We start from the raw sequence: 22,824 nt of genomic DNA, 5'->3' as shown, positions 1-22,824 counted from the left end.
AATGAACTGTACTACTGTACTGAACTATTATACTGTAATGAACTGTACTACTGTACTGAACTGTACTACTGTACTATACTGAACTATTCTACAGTAATGAACTGTACTACTGTACTGTACTGAACTATTCTACAGTACTGAACTATTCTACTGTAATGAACTGTACTACTGTACTGAACTATTCTACTGTAATGAACTGTACTACTGTACTATGCTGAACTATTCTACTGTAATGAACTGTACTACTGTAATGAACTGTACTACTGTACTATGCTGAACTATTCTACTGTAATGAACTGTACTACTGTAATGAACTGTACTACTGTAATGAGCTGTACTACTGTAATGAACTATTCTACTGTAATGAACTATTCTACTGTAATGAACTGTACTACTGTACTGAACTATTCTACTGTAATGAACTGTACTACTGTACTATGCTGAACTATTCTACTGTAATGAACTGTACTACTGTAATGAACTGTACTACTGTAATGAACTATTCTACTGTAATGAACTGTACTACTGTACTGAACTATTCTACTGTAATGAACTGTACTACTGTACTGAACTATTCTACTGTAATGAACTGTACTACTGTAATGAACTGTACTACTGTACTATACTGAACTATTCTACAGTAATGAACTGTACTACTGTACTGTACTGAACTATTCTACTGTAATGAACTGTACTACTGTAATGAACTGTACTACTGTACTGTACTGAACTATTCTACTGTAATGAACTGTACTACTGTAATGAACTGTACTACTGTACTATACTGTACTGAACTATACTATATTGTACTGTACTATACTGTACTCAAGATTCTTAGAATTCATTGATCAACTGATCTGCTGGTCTTTTCCTTTTTGTTTGCTAGCAAGTATAACTATTCTACAGTAATGAACTGTACTACTGTACTGTACTGAACTATTCTACAGTACTGAACTATTCTACTGTAATGAACTGTACTACTGTACTGAACTATTCTACTGTAATGAACTGTACTACTGTACTATGCTGAACTATTCTACTGTAATGAACTGTACTACTGTAATGAACTGTACTACTGTACTATGCTGAACTATTCTACTGTAATGAACTGTACTACTGTAATGAACTGTACTACTGTAATGAACTGTACTACTGTAATGAGCTGTACTACTGTAATGAACTATTCTACTGTAATGAACTATTCTACTGTAATGAACTGTACTACTGTACTGAACTATTCTACTGTAATGAACTGTACTACTGTAATGAACTGTACTACTGTAATGAACTATTCTACTGTAATGAACTATTCTACTGTAATGAACTGTACTACTGTACTGAACTATTCTACTGTAATGAACTGTACTACTGTACTGAACTATTCTACTGTAATGAACTGTACTACTGTAATGAACTGTACTACTGTACTATACTGAACTATTCTACAGTAATGAACTGTACTACTGTACTGTACTGAACTATTCTACTGTAATGAACTGTACTACTGTACTGAACTATTATACTGTAATGAACTGTACTACTGTACTGTACTGAACTATTCTACTGTAATGAACTGTACTACTGTACTGAACTATTATACTGTAATGAACTGTACTACTGTACTGAACTGTACTACTGTACTATACTGAACTATTCTACAGTAATGAACTGTACTACTGTACTGTACTGAACTATTCTACAGTACTGAACTATTCTACTGTAATGAACTGTACTACTGTACTGAACTATTCTACTGTAATGAACTGTACTACTGTACTATGCTGAACTATTCTACTGTAATGAACTGTACTACTGTAATGAACTGTACTACTGTAATGAACTGTACTACTGTAATGAACTATTCTACTGTAATGAACTATTCTACTGTAATGAACTGTACTACTGTACTGAACTATTCTACTGTAATGAACTGTACTACTGTACTGAACTATTCTACTGTAATGAACTGTACTACTGTAATGAACTGTACTACTGTACTATACTGAACTATTCTACAGTAATGAACTGTACTACTGTACTGTACTGAACTATTCTACTGTAATGAACTGTACTACTGTACTGAACTATTATACTGTAATGAACTGTACTACTGTACTGTACTGAACTATTCTACTGTAATGAACTGTACTACTGTACTGAACTATTATACTGTAATGAACTGTACTACTGTACTGAACTGTACTACTGTACTATACTGAACTATTCTACAGTAATGAACTGTACTACTGTACTGTACTGAACTATTCTACAGTACTGAACTATTCTACTGTAATGAACTGTACTACTGTACTGAACTATTCTACTGTAATGAACTGTACTACTGTACTATGCTGAACTATTCTACTGTAATGAACTGTACTACTGTAATGAACTGTACTACTGTACTATGCTGAACTATTCTACTGTAATGAACTGTACTACTGTAATGAACTGTACTACTGTAATGAGCTGTACTACTGTAATGAACTATTCTACTGTAATGAACTATTCTACTGTAATGAACTGTACTACTGTACTGAACTATTCTACTGTAATGAACTGTACTACTGTACTATGCTGAACTATTCTACTGTAATGAACTGTACTACTGTAATGAACTGTACTACTGTAATGAACTATTCTACTGTAATGAACTGTACTACTGTACTGAACTATTCTACTGTAATGAACTGTACTACTGTACTGAACTATTCTACTGTAATGAACTGTACTACTGTAATGAACTGTACTACTGTACTATACTGAACTATTCTACAGTAATGAACTGTACTACTGTACTGTACTGAACTATTCTACTGTAATGAACTGTACTACTGTAATGAACTGTACTACTGTACTGTACTGAACTATTCTACTGTAATGAACTGTACTACTGTAATGAACTGTACTACTGTACTATACTGTACTGAACTATACTATATTGTACTGTACTATACTGTACTCAAGATTCTTAGAATTCATTGATCAACTGATCTGCTGGTCTTTTCCTTTTTGTTTGCTAGCAAGTATAACTATTCTACAGTAATGAACTGTACTACTGTACTGTACTGAACTATTCTACAGTACTGAACTATTCTACTGTAATGAACTGTACTACTGTACTGAACTATTCTACTGTAATGAACTGTACTACTGTACTATGCTGAACTATTCTACTGTAATGAACTGTACTACTGTAATGAACTGTACTACTGTACTATGCTGAACTATTCTACTGTAATGAACTGTACTACTGTAATGAACTGTACTACTGTAATGAACTGTACTACTGTAATGAGCTGTACTACTGTAATGAACTATTCTACTGTAATGAACTATTCTACTGTAATGAACTGTACTACTGTACTGAACTATTCTACTGTAATGAACTGTACTACTGTAATGAACTGTACTACTGTAATGAACTATTCTACTGTAATGAACTATTCTACTGTAATGAACTGTACTACTGTACTGAACTATTCTACTGTAATGAACTGTACTACTGTACTGAACTATTCTACTGTAATGAACTGTACTACTGTAATGAACTGTACTACTGTATTATACTGAACTATTCTACAGTAATGAACTGTACTACTGTACTGTACTGAACTATTCTACTGTAATGAACTGTACTACTGTACTGAACTATTATACTGTAATGAACTGTACTACTGTACTGTACTGAACTATTCTACTGTAATGAACTGTACTACTGTACTGAACTATTATACTGTAATGAACTGTACTACTGTACTGAACTGTACTACTGTACTATACTGAACTATTCTACAGTAATGAACTGTACTACTGTACTGTACTGAACTATTCTACAGTACTGAACTATTCTACTGTAATGAACTGTACTACTGTACTGAACTATTCTACTGTAATGAACTGTACTACTGTAATGAACTGTACTACTGTACAATGCTGAACTATTCTACTGTAATGAACTGTACTACTGTAATGAACTGTACTACTGTAATGAGCTGTACTACTGTAATGAACTATTCTACTGTAATGAACTATTCTACTGTAATGAACTGTACTACTGTACTGAACTATTCTACTGTAATGAACTGTACTACTGTACTATGCTGAACTATTCTACTGTAATGAACTGTACTACTGTAATGAACTGTACTACTGTAATGAACTATTCTACTGTAATGAACTGTACTACTGTACTGAACTATTCTACTGTAATGAACTGTACTACTGTACTGAACTATTCTACTGTAATGAACTGTACTACTGTAATGAACTGTACTACTGTACTATACTGAACTATTCTACAGTAATGAACTGTACTACTGTACTGTACTGAACTATTCTACTGTAATGAACTGTACTACTGTAATGAACTGTACTACTGTACTGTACTGAACTATTCTACTGTAATGAACTGTACTACTGTAATGAACTGTACTACTGTACTATACTGTACTGAACTATACTATATTGTACTGTACTACTGTACTGTACTGAACTATTCTACTGTAATGAACTGTACTACTGTACTGAACTATTATACTGTAATGAACTGTACTACTGTACTGTACTGAACTATTCTACTGTAATGAACTGTACTACTGTACTGAACTATTATACTGTAATGAACTGTACTACTGTACTGAACTGTACTACTGTACTATACTGAACTATTCTACAGTAATGAACTGTACTACTGTACTGTACTGAACTATTCTACAGTACTGAACTATTCTACTGTAATGAACTGTACTACTGTACTGAACTATTCTACTGTAATGAACTGTACTACTGTACTATGCTGAACTATTCTACTGTAATGAACTGTACTACTGTACTATGCTGAACTATTCTACTGTAATGAACTGTACTACTGTAATGAACTGTACTACTGTAATGAGCTGTACTACTGTAATGAACTATTCTACTGTAATGAACTATTCTACTGTAATGAACTGTACTACTGTACTGAACTATTCTACTGTAATGAACTGTACTACTGTACTATGCTGAACTATTCTACTGTAATGAACTGTACTACTGTACTGAACTATTATACTGTAATGAACTGTACTACTGTACTGTACTGAACTATTCTACTGTAATGAACTGTACTACTGTACTGAACTATTATACTGTAATGAACTGTACTACTGTACTGTACTGAACTATTCTACTGTAATGAACTGTACTACTGTACTGAACTATTATACTGTAATGAACTGTACTACTGTACTGAACTGTACTACTGTACTATACTGAACTATTCTACAGTAATGAACTGTACTACTGTACTGTACTGAACTATTCTACAGTACTGAACTATTCTACTGTAATGAACTGTACTACTGTACTGAACTGAACTACTGTAATGAACTGTACTACTGTACTATGCTGAACTATTCTACTGTAATGAACTGTACTACTGTACTATGCTGAACTATTCTACTGTAATGAACTGTACTACTGTAATGAACTGTACTACTGTAATGAGCTGTACTACTGTAATGAACTATTCTACTGTAATGAACTATTCTACTGTAATGAACTGTACTACTGTACTGAACTATTCTACTGTAATGAACTGTACTACTGTACTATGCTGAACTATTCTACTGTAATGAACTGTACTACTGTAATGAACTGTACTACTGTAATGAACTATTCTACTGTAATGAACTGTACTACTGTACTGAACTATTCTACTGTAATGAACTGTACTACTGTACTGAACTATTCTACTGTAATGAACTGTACTACTGTAATGAACTGTACTACTGTACTATACTGAACTATTCTACAGTAATGAACTGTACTACTGTACTGTACTGAACTATTCTACTGTAATGAACTGTACTACTGTAATGAACTGTACTACTGTACTGTACTGAACTATTCTACTGTAATGAACTGTACTACTGTAATGAACTGTACTACTGTACTATACTGTACTGAACTATACTATATTGTACTGTACTATACTGTACTCAAGATTCTTAGAATTCATTGATCAACTGATCTGCTGGTCTTTTCCTTTTTGTTTGCTAGCAAGTATAACTATTCTACAGTAATGAACTGTACTACTGTACTGTACTGAACTATTCTACAGTACTGAACTATTCTACTGTAATGAACTGTACTACTGTACTGAACTATTCTACTGTAATGAACTGTACTACTGTACTATGCTGAACTATTCTACTGTAATGAACTGTACTACTGTAATGAACTGTACTACTGTACTATGCTGAACTATTCTACTGTAATGAACTGTACTACTGTAATGAACTGTACTACTGTAATGAACTGTACTACTGTAATGAACTGTACTACTGTAATGAACTATTCTAAGTAATGAACTATTCTACTGTAATGAACTGTACTACTGTACTGAACTATTCTACTGTAATGAACTGTACTACTGTACTATGCTGAACTATTCTACTGTAATGAACTGTACTACTGTAATGAACTGTACTACTGTAATGAACTGTACTACTGTAATGAACTATTCTACTGTAATGAACTATTCTACTGTAATGAACTGTACTACTGTATTGAACTATTCTACTGTAATGAACTGTACTACTGTACTGAACTATTCTACTGTAATGAACTGTACTACTGTAATGAACTGTACTACTGTACTATACTGAACTATTCTACAGTAATGAACTGTACTACTGTACTGTACTGAACTATTCTACTGTAATGAACTGTACTACTGTACTGAACTATTATACTGTAATGAACTGTACTACTGTACTGTACTGAACTATTCTACTGTAATGAACTGTACTACTGTACTGAACTATTATACTGTAATGAACTGTACTACTGTACTGAACTGTACTACTGTACTATACTGAACTATTCTACAGTAATGAACTGTATTACTGTACTGTACTGAACTATTCTACAGTACTGAACTATTCTACTGTAATGAACTGTACTACTGTACTGAACTATTCTACTGTAATGAACTGTACTACTGTACTATGCTGAACTATTCTACTGTAATGAACTGTACTACTGTAATGAACTGTACTACTGTACTATGCTGAACAATTCTACTGTAATGAACTGTACTACTGTAATGAACTGTACTACTGTACTATGCTGAACTATTCTACTGTAATGAACTGTACTACTGTAATGAACTGTACTACTGTACTGAACTATTCTACTGTAATGAACTGTACTACTGTACTATGCTGAACTATTCTACTGTAATGAACTGTACTACTGTAATGAACTGTACTACTGTAATGAACTGTACTACTGTAATGAACTATTCTACTGTAATGAACTATTCTACTGTAATGAACTGTACTACTGTACTGAACTATTCTACTGTAATGAACTGTACTACTGTACTGAACTATTCTACTGTAATGAACTGTACTACTGTAATGAACTGTACTACTGTACTATACTGAACTATTCTACAGTAATGAACTGTACTACTGTACTGTACTGAACTATTCTACTGTAATGAACTGTACTACTGTACTGAACTATTATACTGTAATGAACTGTACTACTGTACTGTACTGAACTATTCTACTGTAATGAACTGTACTACTGTACTGAACTATTATACTGTAATGAACTGTACTACTGTACTGAACTGTACTACTGTACTATACTGAACTATTCTACAGTAATGAACTGTACTACTGTACTGTACTGAACTATTCTACAGTACTGAACTATTCTACTGTAATGAACTGTACTACTGTACTGAACTATTCTACTGTAATGAACTGTACTACTGTACTATGCTGAACTATTCTACTGTAATGAACTGTACTACTGTAATGAACTGTACTAATGTACTATGCTGAACTATTCTACTGTAATGAACTGTACTACTGTAATGAACTGTACTACTGTAATGAGCTGTACTACTGTAATGAACTATTCTACTGTAATGAACTATTCTACTGTAATGAACTGTACTACTGTACTGAACTATTCTACTGTAATGAACTGTACTACTGTACTATGCTGAACTATTCTACTGTAATGAACTGTACTACTGTAATGAACTGTACTACTGTAATGAGCTGTACTACTGTACTGAACTATTCTACTGTAATGAACTGTACTACTGTACTGAACTATTCTACTGTAATGAACTGTACTACTGTAATGAACTGTACTACTGTACTATACTGAACTATTCTACAGTAATGAACTGTACTACTGTACTGTACTGAACTATTCTACTGTAATGAACTGTACTACTGTAATGAACTGTACTACTGTACTGTACTGAACTATTCTACTGTAATGAACTGTACTACTGTAATGAACTGTACTACTGTACTATACTGTACTGAACTATACTATATTGTACTGTACTATACTGTACTCAAGATTCTTAGAATTCATTGATCAACTGATCTGCTGGTCTTTTCCTTTTTGTTTGCTAGCAAGTATAACTATTCTACAGTAATGAACTGTACTACTGTACTGTACTGAACTATTCTACAGTACTGAACTATTCTACTGTAATGAACTGTACTACTGTACTGAACTATTCTACTGTAATGAACTGTACTACTGTACTATGCTGAACTATTCTACTGTAATGAACTGTACTACTGTACTATGCTGAACTATTCTACTGTAATGAACTGTACTACTGTAATGAACTGTACTAATGCTGAACTATTCTACTGTAATGAACTGTACTACTGTAATGAACTGTACTACTGTACTATGCTGAACTATTCTACTGTAATGAACTGTACTACTGTAATGAACTGTACTACTGTAATGAACTGTACTACTGTAATGAGCTGTACTACTGTAATGAACTATTCTACTGTAATGAACTATTCTACTGTAATGAACTGTACTACTGTACTGAACTATTCTACTGTAATGAACTGTACTACTGTAATGAACTGTACTACTGTAATGAACTATTCTACTGTAATGAACTATTCTACTGTAATGAACTGTACTACTGTACTGAACTATTCTACTGTAATGAACTGTACTACTGTACTGAACTATTCTACTGTAATGAACTGTACTACTGTAATGAACTGTACTACTGTACTATACTGAACTATTCTACAGTAATGAACTGTACTACTGTACTGTACTGAACTATTCTACTGTAATGAACTGTACTACTGTACTGAACTATTATACTGTAATGAACTGTACTACTGTACTGTACTGAACTATTCTACTGTAATGAACTGTACTACTGTACTGAACTATTATACTGTAATGAACTGTACTACTGTACTGAACTGTACTACTGTACTATACTGAACTATTCTACAGTAATGAACTGTACTACTGTACTGTACTGAACTATTCTACAGTACTGAACTATTCTACTGTAATGAACTGTACTACTGTACTGAACTATTCTACTGTAATGAACTGTACTACTGTACTATGCTGAACTATTCTACTGTAATGAACTGTACTACTGTAATGAACTGTACTACTGTACAATGCTGAACTATTCTACTGTAATGAACTGTACTACTGTAATGAACTGTACTACTGTAATGAGCTGTACTACTGTAATGAACTATTCTACTGTAATGAACTATTCTACTGTAATGAACTGTACTACTGTACTGAACTATTCTACTGTAATGAACTGTACTACTGTACTATGCTGAACTATTCTACTGTAATGAACTGTACTACTGTAATGAACTGTACTACTGTAATGAACTATTCTACTGTAATGAACTGTACTACTGTACTGAACTATTCTACTGTAATGAACTGTACTACTGTACTGAACTATTCTACTGTAATGAACTGTACTACTGTAATGAACTGTACTACTGTACTATACTGAACTATTCTACAGTAATGAACTGTACTACTGTACTGTACTGAACTATTCTACTGTAATGAACTGTACTACTGTAATGAACTGTACTACTGTACTGTACTGAACTATTCTACTGTAATGAACTGTACTACTGTAATGAACTGTACTACTGTACTATACTGTACTGAACTATACTATATTGTACTGTACTACTGTACTGTACTGAACTATTCTACTGTAATGAACTGTACTACTGTACTGAACTATTCTACTGTAATGAACTGTACTACTGTACTGTACTGAACTATTCTACTGTAATGAACTGTACTACTGTCCTGAACTATTATACTGTAATGAACTGTACTACTGTACTGAACTGTACTACTGTACTATACTGAACTATTCTACAGTAATGAACTGTACTACTGTACTGTACTGAACTATTCTACAGTACTGAACTATTCTACTGTAATGAACTGTACTACTGTACTGAACTATTCTACTGTAATGAACTGTACTACTGTACTATGCTGAACTATTCTACTGTAATGAACTGTACTACTGTAATGAACTGTACTACTGTACTATGCTGAACTATTCTACTGTAATGAACTGTACTACTGTAATGAACTGTACTACTGTAATGAGCTGTACTACTGTAATGAACTATTCTACTGTAATGAACTATTCTACTGTAATGAACTGTACTACTGTACTGAACTATTCTACTGTAATGAACTGTACTACTGTACTATGCTGAACTATTCTACTGTAATGAACTGTACTACTGTAATGAACTGTACTACTGTAATGAACTATTCTACTGTAATGAACTGTACTACTGTACTGAACTATTCTACTGTAATGAACTGTACTACTGTACTGAACTATTCTACTGTAATGAACTGTACTACTGTAATGAACTGTACTACTGTACTATACTGAACTATTCTACAGTAATGAACTGTACTACTGTACTGTACTGAACTATTCTACTGTAATGAACTGTACTACTGTAATGAACTGTACTACTGTACTGTACTGAACTATTCTACTGTAATGAACTGTACTACTGTAATGAACTGTACTACTGTACTATACTGTACTGAACTATACTATATTGTACTGTACTATACTGTACTCAAGATTCTTAGAATTCATTGATCAACTGATCTGCTGGTCTTTTCCTTTTTGTTTGCTAGCAAGTATAACTATTCTACAGTAATGAACTGTACTACTGTACTGTACTGAACTATTCTACAGTACTGAACTATTCTACTGTAATGAACTGTACTACTGTACTGAACTATTCTACTGTAATGAACTGTACTACTGTACTATGCTGAACTATTCTACTGTAATGAACTGTACTACTGTAATGAACTGTACTACTGTACTATGCTGAACTATTCTACTGTAATGAACTGTACTACTGTAATGAACTGTACTACTGTAATGAACTGTACTACTGTAATGAGCTGTACTACTGTAATGAACTATTCTACTGTAATGAACTGTACTACTGTAATGAACTGTACTACTGTACTGAACTATTCTACTGTAATGAACTGTACTACTGTACTATGCTGAACTATTCTACTGTAATGAACTGTACTACTGTAATGAACTGTACTACTGTAATGAACTATTCTACTGTAATGAACTATTCTACTGTAATGAACTGTACTACTGTACTGAACTATTCTACTGTAATGAACTGTACTACTGTACTGAACTATTCTACTGTAATGAACTGTACTACTGTAATGAACTGTACTACTGTACTATACTGAACTATTCTACAGTAATGAACTGTACTACTGTACTGTACTGAACTATTCTACTGTAATGAACTGTACTACTGTACTGAACTATTATACTGTAATGAACTGTACTACTGTACTGTACTGAACTATTCTACTGTAATGAACTGTACTACTGTACTGAACTATTATACTGTAATGAACTGTACTACTGTACTGAACTGTACTACTGTACTATACTGAACTATTCTACAGTAATGAACTGTACTACTGTACTGTACTGAACTATTCTACAGTACTGAACTATTCTACTGTAATGAACTGTACTACTGTACTGAACTATTCTACTGTAATGAACTGTACTACTGTACTATGCTGAACTATTCTACTGTAATGAACTGTACTACTGTAATGAACTGTACTACTGTACTATGCTGAACTATTCTACTGTAATGAACTGTACTACTGTAATGAACTGTACTACTGTAATGAGCTGTACTACTGTAATGAACTATTCTACTGTAATGAACTATTCTACTGTAATGAACTGTACTACTGTACTGAACTATTCTACTGTAATGAACTGTACTACTGTACTATGCTGAACTATTCTACTGTAATGAACTGTACTACTGTAATGAACTGTACTACTGTAATGAACTATTCTACTGTAATGAACTGTACTACTGTACTGAACTATTCTACTGTAATGAACTGTACTACTGTACTGAACTATTCTACTGTAATGAGCTGTACTACTGTAATGAACTATTCTACTGTAATGAACTATTCTACTGTAATGAACTGTACTACTGTACTGAACTATTCTACTGTAATGAACTGTACTACTGTACTATGCTGAACAATTCTACTGTAATGAACTGTACTACTGTAATGAACTGTACTACTGTAATGAACTATTCTACTGTAATGAACTGTACTACTGTACTGAACTATTCTACTGTAATGAACTGTACTACTGTACTGAACTATTCTACTGTAATGAACTGTACTACTGTAATGAACTGTACTACTGTACTATACTGAACTATTCTACAGTAATGAACTGTACTACTGTACTGTACTGAACTATTCTACTGTAATGAACTGTACTACTGTAAAGAACTGTACTACTGTACTGTACTGAACTATTCTACTGTAATGAACTGTACTACTGTAATGAACTGTACTACTGTACTATACTGTACTGAACTATACTATATTGTACTGTACTATACTGTACTCAAGATTCTTAGAATTCATTGATCAACTGATCTGCTGGTCTTTTCCTTTTTGTTTGCTAGCAAGTATGTTGAAACACACTGGTGCATGTAATGTCCAGCCAGTAGCAGTTAAAGACATACAGTACTAACTTACAGCTGAGCCTTAAGTCTGCCTGTTGGTTACAATTCACCCATTGGTTTTTAGGGTTTAAAGTTACAAATGATCGCTGCCTGCTTCCACCACCATGGATGGTGTGTATCAGGAAGTATCAGAGGAGCACTATCAAGCAGGTGTCTGCCTGCCCAGTAATTGGTTGCATTGAAAATACAGGGGGTATTTTCCTAATGTCTTAAATCACTTAATGTTTCTGTGATGTTATGGCCTGATATGTTGAAATGTATTATGCCTCCGACACTGTACTCAGCAAATTGGATGCAGTCTATCACAGTGTCATCCGTTTTGTCACCAAAGCCCCATATACTACCCACCACTGCTACCTGTATGCTCTCGTGTGCTGGCCCTCGCTTCATACTCGTCACCAAACCCACTGGCTCCAGGTCATCTACAAGTCTTTGTTAGGTAAAGCCCCACCTTATCTCAGCTCACTGGTCAGCATAGCATGTGCTCCAGCAGGTATATTTCACAGGTCATCCCCAAACAAACCATCCCCAAGCAAACCATCCCCAAACAAAACCATCCCCAAACAAACCATCCCCAAACAAAACCATCCCCAAACAAACCATCCCCAAACAAACCATTCCCAAACAAACCATCCCCAAACAAACCATCCCCAAACAAACCATCCCCAAACAAAACCATCCCCAAACAAACCATCCCCAAACAAAACCATCCCCAAACAAACCATCCCCAAACAAACCATCCCCAAACAAAACCATCCCCAAACAAACCATCCCCAAACAAACCATCCCCAAACAAACCAACCCCAAACAAACCATCCCCAAACAAACCATCCCCAGACAAACCATCCCCAAACAAACCATCCCCAAACAAAACCATCCCCAAACAAACCATCCCCAAACAAACCATCCCCAAACAAACCATCCCCAAACAAACCATCCCCAAACAAACCATCCCCAAACCCGCCTTTCCTTCCAGTTATCTGCTGCCAATGACTGGAACAAATTGCAAAAATCACTGAAGCTGGAGTCTTATCTCCCCCCCTGACAGGTGGCGAATCGCATCTCTGCATGTCTGGCAGACATATCAGTGTGGATGACGGATCACCACCTCAAGCTGAACCTCGGCAAGACGGAGCTGCTCTTCCTCCCGGGGAAGGACTGCCCGTTCCATGATCTCGCCATCACGGTTGACAACTCCATTGTGTCCTCCTCCCAGAGCGCCAAGAACCTTGGCATGATCCTGGACAACACCCTGTCGTTCTCAACCAACATCAAGGCGGTGGCCCGTTCCTGTAGGTTCATGCTCTACAACATCCGCAGAGTACGACCCTGCCTCACACAGGAAGCGGCGCAGGTCCTAATCCAGGCACTTGTCATCTCCCGTCTGGATTACTGCAACTCGCTGTTGGCTGGGCTCCCTGCCTGTGCCATTAAACCCCTTCAACTCATCCAGAACGCCGCAGCCCGTCTGGTGTTCAACCTTCCCAAGTTCTCTCACGTCACCCCGCTCCTCCGTTCTCTCCACTGGCTTCCAGTTGAAGCTCGCATCCGCTACAAGACCATGGTGCTTGCCTACGGAGCTGTGAGGGGAACGGCACCTCAGTACCTCCAGGCTCTGATCAGGCCCTACACCCAAACAAGGGCACTGCGTTCATCCACCTCTGGCCTGCTCGCCTCCCTACCACTGAGGAAGTACAGCTCCCGCTCAGCCCAGTCAAAACTGTTCGCTGCCCTGGCCCCCAATGGTGGAACAAACTCCCTCACAAACGCCAGGACAGCGGAGTCAATCACCACCTTCCGGAGACACCTGAAACCCCACCTCTTTAAGGAATACCTAGGATAGGATAAGTAATTCCTCTCACCCCCCTTAAGTTTTAGATGCACTATTGTTAAGTGACTGTCCCACTGGATGTCATAAGGTGAATGCACCAATTTGTAAGTCGCTCTGGATAAGAGCGTCTGCTAAATGACTTAAATGTAATGTAAATGTAGATCAGTTTACAGATCACTGTACCTGTACACAGCCCATCTGTAAATAGCACACCAAACCACCTCATCCCCATATTGTTATTTTTTTGTTGCTCTTTTGCACCCCAGCATCTCTACTTGCACATCATCATCTGCACATCTATCATCCAGTGTTTATGCTAAATTGTAATTATTTTGCCACTATGGCCTATTTATTGCCTTACCTCCCTAATCTCACGACATCTGCAGACACTGTACATAGATGTTTCTATTGTGTTATTGACTGTACATTTGTTAATCCCATGTGTAACTCTGTGTTTGTCACACTGCTTTGCTTTATCTTGGCCAGGTTGCAGTTGTATTTGAGAACTGGCCTACCTGGTTAAATAAAGGTGAAATAAAAATAAATTATAGTTAGAAATATTAACTAAATGACCCGTTTGTTATTTAGAAACTCTAGCCTAAGTTTAAGCTGTATGTTAGGGTTGGTTGACAAATCCTTACAACTGAATAACACCAAAACAAACACAAAGATCGAGTCATACATAACTTTAATTCAGTTATAAAAATGACATATTTACAAAGCTTTATAAACCTCTGTAATATACAGAGTAAATAAACTACAGAAAAATTGCTCTTCATAATTACACACAGACAATATTAATGAAAAAAAAAACTAAGCTAGACATAGTAAAGATGGTCAACATATTTGTCAGTCTAAATAGCTGTAGGAGTGATGCTATCTTTATGGAGAGTATCTGTGAGGGTGTGAACAAATCTATCATGATCCTGGTTAGTCTGTGGCTGAACGATGTCTGTCTGTCTTTATAATGTTAATGTCTGAACAATCGATATCAGTGTCTGTGACACTGCTGTCTGTAGGGCTGTCTCCATGGGTTACCTCTGTGTCAGTGGGACTGCTGTCTGTAGGGCTGTCTCCATGGGTTACCGCTGTGTCTGTGACACTGCTGTCTGTAGGGCTGTCTCCATGGGTTACCTCTGTGTCTGTGGCACTGCTGTCTGTAGGGCTGTCTCCATGGGTTACCTCTGTGTCTGTCTTGGAGAGGATCTGTGTCTGTGGCACTGCTGTCTGTAGGGTGTGTCTTTATCTCTGTCTGTGGTTGTTGAGTCGCTATGTTTGATGCATGTGTCTGTTGGCATAGTCTCTGTGGTGTTAGCGTCATAATGTATTCTGTCTGTACTGTCAGTTTCCTCTGTTATTGTAGTGTCTACAAATACACTGCTTGTTGTTGTATAGTCATTATGTGTGTGTTCAACGTCTGCTTGACATGCGCTTGTGTCTGTACTTTCAGTGTCTTGGTCTGTGTGAGTAGCCTCTGTGAGATTCTTGTCTGGGTTTGAGTGACTGGTGTCTCGGTCTCCATTACATCCGAATATGTTTCATGGCTATCTGCATTTATCTGTCTGCTATCCGTACAGTTAGCATCTTGGGAGTTAACTTCTACATTGATAGTCACCACATCCAGTCTCAGTCTCTGTTTCTCTCTTTTCTATGACTCTATGCTGTCTCTCTGTGTTTCTACTCTCTATAGTGTTGGGATGTCCTGTCTCTGTCTCTCCTCTCTCCATGTCTCCCAGTCCTGTGTGTTGTCCCTCTGTCTCTACCCTCTCCATGTCTCCCATAGCCCAGCAGGCTCCAACCTCAGGCTCTATGCACTGTCCATGTCAATAGCCTCTTTGTGGATAGTATCTGTAGACTCACTACCTAGTCTCTGACTAGATCTCGTTCATGTCTGTGTTTCTCGTCTCCGGGTCTGTATCACATGTCTCTTCTCCCCTCTCCTCCGTCTCTCCTCCCCTCCCCTCTGTATCTCCTCCCCTCCCTCTGTATCTCCTCCATCTCTCCTCCCCTCCCCTCCCCTCCATCTCTCCTCCCCTCCGTCTCTCCTCCCCTCCCTTCTGTATCTCCTCCCCTACCCTCCATCTCTCCTCCCCTCCGTCTCTCCTCCCCTCCCGTCCGTCTCTCCTCCATCTCTCCTCCTCTCCCCTCCGTCACTTCTCCCCTCCGTCTCTCCTCTCCTCCCGTCCGTCTCTCCTCCCCTCCGTCTCTCCTCCCCTCCCGTCCGTCTCTCCTCCCCTCCCGTCCGTCTCTCCTCCCCTCCCTTCTGTATCTCCTCCCCTCCCCTCCATCTCTCCTCCCCTCTATCTCTCCTCCCCTCCCCTCCCCTCCATCTCTCATCCCCTCCCCTCTGTCATTCCTCCCCTCCATCTCTCCTCCCCTCCCGTCTGTCTCTCCTCCCCTCCTGTCAGTCTCTCCTCTCCTCCCCTCCGTCTCTCCTCCCCTCCCTTCTGTATCTCCTCCCCTCCCCTCCATATCTCCTCCCCCCCCTCCATCTCTCCTCTCCTCCCCTCCCCTCCCCTCCATCTCTCCTCCCCTCCCCTCCCCTCCATCTCTCCTCCCCTCCCCTCCCCTCTGTCATTCCTCCCCTCCCCTCCATCTCTCCTCCCCCCCCGTCTGTCTCTCCTCCCCTCCTGTCCGTCTCTCCTCTCCTCCCCTCCGTCTCTCCTCCCCTCCCTTCTGTATCTCCTCCCCTCCATCTATCCTCCCCTCCCCTCCGTATCTCCTCCCCTCCCCTCCATCTCTCCTCCCCTCCCCTCCATCTCTCATCCCCTCCCCTCCATCTCTCATCCCCTCCCCTCTGTCATTCCTCCCCTCCCCTCCGTCTCTCCTCCCCTCCCTTCTGTATCTCCTCCCCTCCCCTCCGTCATTCCTCCCCTCCCCTCCGTCTCTCCTCCCCTCCCTTCTGTATCTCCTCCCCTCCCCTCCATCTCTCCTCCCCTCCCCTCCGTCTCTCCTCCCCTCCCTTCTGTATCTCCTCCCTTCCCCCCATCTCTCCTCCCCTCCCCTCCGTCTCTCCTCCCCTCCCTTCTGTATCTCCTCCCCTCCCCTCCGTATCTCCTCCCCTCCCCTCCGTCTCTCCTCCCCTCCCTTCTGTATCTCCTCCCCTCCCCTCCATCTCTCGTCCCCTCCCCTCTGTCATTCCTCCACTCCCATCCGTCTCTCCTAGTCCAGAGAGTTCCCTCCTCAGGCTCTGTGCTCTGTCCCTGTAAGCCTGGCAGAGCAGTGGGTCTGGCATGTGGTTGGCATGGATCTCTGCCAGCTTCATGTAGACCACATACAGTGCCTGTGGGTTGGCACGGTCCTCCAGGGCAGCAGCCTGAGCAAGCTGAAAGTAGCCCATCGAGTCATAGGCATCCTGGGGAGAGGAAGGTAGGGGGGATGGGAGGAGAGATGGAGGTGAGGAGGATGGTGGTGGATGAGAGGAGAGAAGGGAAGCAGGGGGGAGATAAAAAGGGTAGGGGGTGGAGCAGAGGAGGGCAGGGGAGATGGAGGAGAGGAGGGCACGGGGGAGATGGAGGAGAGGAGGGCAGCGGGGGTGAGAGATGGAGGAGAGAAGGGCATGGGTAGAGATGGAGGAGAGGAGGGCGAGGGGAGATGGAGGAGAGGAGGGCAGCGGGGGTGAGAGATGGAGGAGATGGAGGGCAGCGGGGGTGAGAGATGGAGGAGAGGAGGGCAGGGGGGTGAGAGATGGAGGAGAGGAGGGCAAGGGGGAGATGGATGAGAGGAGGGCAAGGGGAGATGGAGGAGAGGAGGGCAATGGGGGAGATGGAGGAGAGGAGGGCAAGGGGAGATGGAGGAGAGGAGGGCAGGGGGAGATGGAGGAGAGGAGGGCAGGGGGAAGATGGAGGAGAGGAGGGCAGGGGGAAGATGGAGGAGAGGAGGGCATGGGTAGAGATGGAGGAGAGAAGGGCATGGGTAGAGATGGAGGAGAGGAGGGCGAGGGGGAGATGGAGGAGAGGAGGGCAGGGGGAGATGGAGGGAGGAGGGCGAGGGGGGAGATGGAGGAGAGGAGGGCAGGGGGAAGATCGAGGAGAGGAGGGCAGGGGGGAGATGGAGGAGAGGAGGGCAGGGGGTGAGAGATGGAGGAGAGGAGGAGGGAGGGGGGAGATGGAGGAGAGGAGGGCAAGGGGGAGATGGAGGAGAGGAGGGCAAGGGGGAGATGGAGGAGAGGAGGGCAGGGGGAAGATGGAGGAGAGGAGGGCAAGGGGGAGATGGAGGAGAGGAGGGCAGGGGGAAGATGGAGGAGAGGAGGGCAGGGGGAGATGGAGGAGAGGAGGGAGGGGGAGATGGAGGAGAGGAGGGCAAGGGGGAGATGGAGGAGAGGAGGGCAGGGGGTGAGAGATGGAGGAGAGGAGGGAGGGGGAGATGGAGGAGAGGAGGGCAAGGGGGAGATGGAGGAGAGGAGGGCAGGGGGTGAGAGATGGAGGAGGAGGAGGGAGGGGGAGATGGAGGAGAGGAGGGCAAGGGGGAGATGGAGGAGAGGAGGGCAGGGGAAGATGGAGGAGAGGAGGGCAAGGGAGATGGAGGAGAGGAGGGCAGGAGGAAGATGGAGGAGAGGAGGGCAAGGGGGAGATGGAGGAGAGGAGAGCAGCGGGGGTGAGAGATGGAGGAGAGGAGGGCAGGGGGTGAGAGATGGAGGAGAGGAGGGAGGGGGAGATGGAGGAGAGGAGGGCAAGGGGGAGATGGAGGAGAGGAGGGCAGGGGGAAGATGGAGGAGAGGAGGGCAGGGGAGAGATGGAGGAGAGAAGGGCATGGGTAGAGATGGAGGAGAGGAGGGCGAGGGGAGGAGGGCAGGGGGAGATGGAGGAGAGAAGGGCAGGGGGAAGATGGAGGAGAGGAGGGCAGGGGAGAGATGGAGGAGAGAAGGGCATGGGTAGAGATGGAGGAGAGGAGGGCGATGGGAGATGGAGGAGAGGAGAGCAGGGGGAAGATGGAGGAGAGGAGGGCAGGGGAGAGATGGAGGAGAGAAGGGCGAGGGGAGATGGAGGAGAGGAGGGCAGGGGGAAGATGGAGGAGAGGAGGGCAGGGGGAGAGATGGAGGAGAGGAGGGCAGGGGAGAGATGGAGGAGAGGAGGGCAGGGGGAAGATGGAGGAGAGGAGGGCATGGGTAGAGATGGAGGAGAGAAGGGCATGGGTAGAGATGGAGGAGAGGAGGGCGAGGGGGAGATGGAGGAGAGGAGGGCAGGGGGAGATGGAGGAGAGGAGGGCGAGGGGGAGATGGAGGAGAGGAGGGCAGGGGGAAGATCGAGGAGAGGAGGGCAAGGGGGAGATGGAGGAGAGGAGGGCAGGGGGTGAGAGATGGAGGAGAGGAGGGAGGGGGAGATGGAGGAGAGGAGGGCAAGGGGGAGATGGAGGCGAGGAGGGCAAGGGGGAGATGGAGGAGAGGAGGGCAGGGGAGAGATGGAGGAGAGAAGGGCGAGGGGAGATGGAGGAGAGGAGGGCAGGGGGAAGATGGAGGAGAGGAGGGCAGGGGAGAGATGGAGGAGAGGAGGGCAGGGGGAGATGGAGGAGAGGAGGGCAGGGGGAAGATGGAGGAGAGGAGGGCATGGGTAGAGATGGAGGAGAGAAGGGCATGGGTAGAGATGGAGGAGAGGAGGGCGAGGGGGAGATGGAGGAGAGGAGGGCAGGGGGAGATGGAGGAGAGGAGGGCGAGGGGGAGATGGAGGAGAGGAGGGCAGGGGGAAGATCGAGGAGAGGAGGGCAAGGGGGAGATGGAGGAGAGGAGGGCAGGGGGTGAGAGATGGAGGAGAGGAGGGAGGGGGAGATGGAGGAGAGGAGGGCAAGGGGGAGATGGAGGAGAGGAGGGCAAGGGGGAGATGGAGGAGAGGAGGGCAGGGGGAAGATGGAGGAGAGGAGGGCAAGGGGGAGATGGAGGAGAGGAGGGCAGGGGGAAGATGGAGGAGAGGAGGGCAGGGGGAGATGGAGGAGAGGAGGGAGGGGGAGATGGAGGAGAGGAGGGCAAGGGGGAGATGGAGGAGAGGAGGGCAGGGGGGTGAGAGATGGAGGAGAGGAGGGAGGGGGAGATGGAGGAGAGGAGGGCAAGGGGGAGATGGAGGAGAGGAGGGCAGGGGGTGAGAGATGGAGGAGAGGAGGGAGGGGAGATGGAGGAGAGGAGGGCAAGGGGGAGATGGAGGAGAGGAGGGCAGGGGGAAGATGGAGGAGAGGAGGGCAAGGGAGATGGAGGAGAGGAGGGCAGGAGGAAGATGGAGGAGAGGAGGGCAAGGGGGAGATGGAGGAGAGGAGAGCAGCGGGGTGAGAGATGGAGGAGAGGAGGGCAGGGGGTGAGAGATGGAGGAGAGGAGGGAGGGGGAGATGGAGGAGAGGAGGGCAAGGGGGAGATGGAGGAGAGGAGGGCAGGGGGGAAGATGGAGGAGAGGAGGGCAGGGGAGAGATGGAGGAGAGAAGGGCATGGGTAGAGATGGAGGAGAGGAGGGCGAGGGGAGGAGGGCAGGGGGAGATGGAGGAGAGAAGGGCAGGGGGAAGATGGAGGAGAGGAGGGCAGGGGAGAGATGGAGGAGAGAAGGGCATGGGTAGAGATGGAGGAGAGGAGGGCGATGGGAGATGGAGGAGAGGAGAGCAGGGGGAAGATGGAGGAGAGGAGGGCAGGGGAGAGATGGAGGAGAGAAGGGCGAGGGGAGATGGAGGAGAGGAGGGCAGGGGGAAGATGGAGGAGAGGAGGGCAGGGGAGAGATGGAGGAGAGGAGGGCAGGGGAGAGATGGAGGAGAGGAGGGCAGGGGAGAGATGGAGGAGAGAAGGGCATGGGTAGAGATGGAGGAGAGGAGGGCATGGGTAGAGATGGAGGAGAGGAGGGCATGGGTAGAGATGGAGGAGAGGAGAGCGAGGGGAGATGGAGGAGAGGAGGGCGAGGGGAGATGGAGGAGAGGAGGGCAGGGGAGATGGAGGAGAGAAGGGCATGGGTAGAGATGGAGGAGAGGAGGGCGAGGGGAGATGGAGGAGAGGAGGGCGAGGGTAGATGGAGGAGAGGGGGCAGGGGGAGATGGAGGAGAGAAGGGCATGGGTAATGTTGGAGGAGAGGAGGGCGAGGGGAGATGGAGGAGAGGAAGGCAGGGGGAGATGGAGGAGAGAAGGGCATGGGTAGAGATGGAGGAGAGGAGGGCGAGGGGAGATGGAGGAGAGGAAGGCAGGGGGAGATGGAGGAGAGAAGGGCATGGGTAGAGATGGAGGAGAGGAGGGCAGGGGGAGATGGAGGAGAGAAGGGCATGGGTAGAGATGGAGGAGAGGAGAGCAGGGGGAGATGGAGGAGAGAAGGGCATGGGTAGAGTTGGAGGAGAGGAGAGCAGGGGGAGATGGAGGAGAGAAGGGCATGGGTAGAGATGGAGGAGAGGAGGGCGAGGGGAGATGGAGGAGAGGAAGGCAGGGGGAGATGGAGGAGAGGAGGGCGAGGGGAGATGGAGGAGAGGAAGGCAGGGGAGATGGAGGAGAGGAGGGCATGGGTAGAGATGGAGGAGAGGAGGGCGAGGGGAGATGGAGGAGAGGAAGGCAGGGGGAGATGGAGGAGAGGAGGGCGAGGGGAGATGGAGGAGAGGAAGGCAGGGGGAGATGGAGGAGAGGAGGGCGAGGGGAGATGGAGGAGAGGAGGGCGAGGGGAGATGGAGGAGAGGAGGGCGAGGGGAGATGGAGGAGAGGAGGGAGGGGGAGATGGAGGAGAGGAGGGCAAGGGGGAGATGGAGAGATGGGGGAGAGGATAGGAAGGCAGGGAGATGGAGAGATGGGAGAGTGGAGGAGGACAGAGGTGTTGGGGATAATTGGCCTTTTAGTTAATGTATTCATTAAAAGTGTAAAAAGGTTTGTATTTCTAACCAGGCAAGTCAGTTAAGAACAAATTCTTATTTACATTTGACGGCCTACCCAGGCCAAACCCTAACGACGCTGGGCCAATTGTGCGCTGCCCTATGGGACTGGTTGTGACACCTCTATCACAGAGATGCAGTGCCTTAGACCGCTGCACCACTCAGGAGCCCATGTTTCTCTCTCACATACTGAAGTGCTATTCAACTGGAAAGCCTGTACAGGTTAATGAACTACCCAAT

The 22,824-nt window shown here is 43.3% G+C and overlaps 1 protein-coding gene across 1 annotated transcript in view; it reads right to left on the bottom strand.

Moving 5' to 3' along the window:
* Positions 1-22,824, bottom strand: part of LOC123992384 (SH3 domain and tetratricopeptide repeat-containing protein 2-like) — a 145,210-nt gene that overhangs the window by 71,458 nt on the left and 50,928 nt on the right. The window contains exon 24 of the mRNA XM_046293526.1: positions 17,898-18,127. Within this exon, the coding sequence (XP_046149482.1) occupies positions 17,898-18,127 (230 nt within the window). The remainder of the gene's footprint in view (positions 1-17,897; positions 18,128-22,824) is intronic.

This window comes from Oncorhynchus gorbuscha, linkage group LG13, assembly GCF_021184085.1.
Source record: "Oncorhynchus gorbuscha isolate QuinsamMale2020 ecotype Even-year linkage group LG13, OgorEven_v1.0, whole genome shotgun sequence".
Classification (NCBI taxonomy): Eukaryota; Metazoa; Chordata; class Actinopteri; order Salmoniformes; family Salmonidae; genus Oncorhynchus; species Oncorhynchus gorbuscha.
Note: the sequence above shows the minus strand (reverse complement) of the source record. Positions and strands in the feature narration are given on the sequence as shown.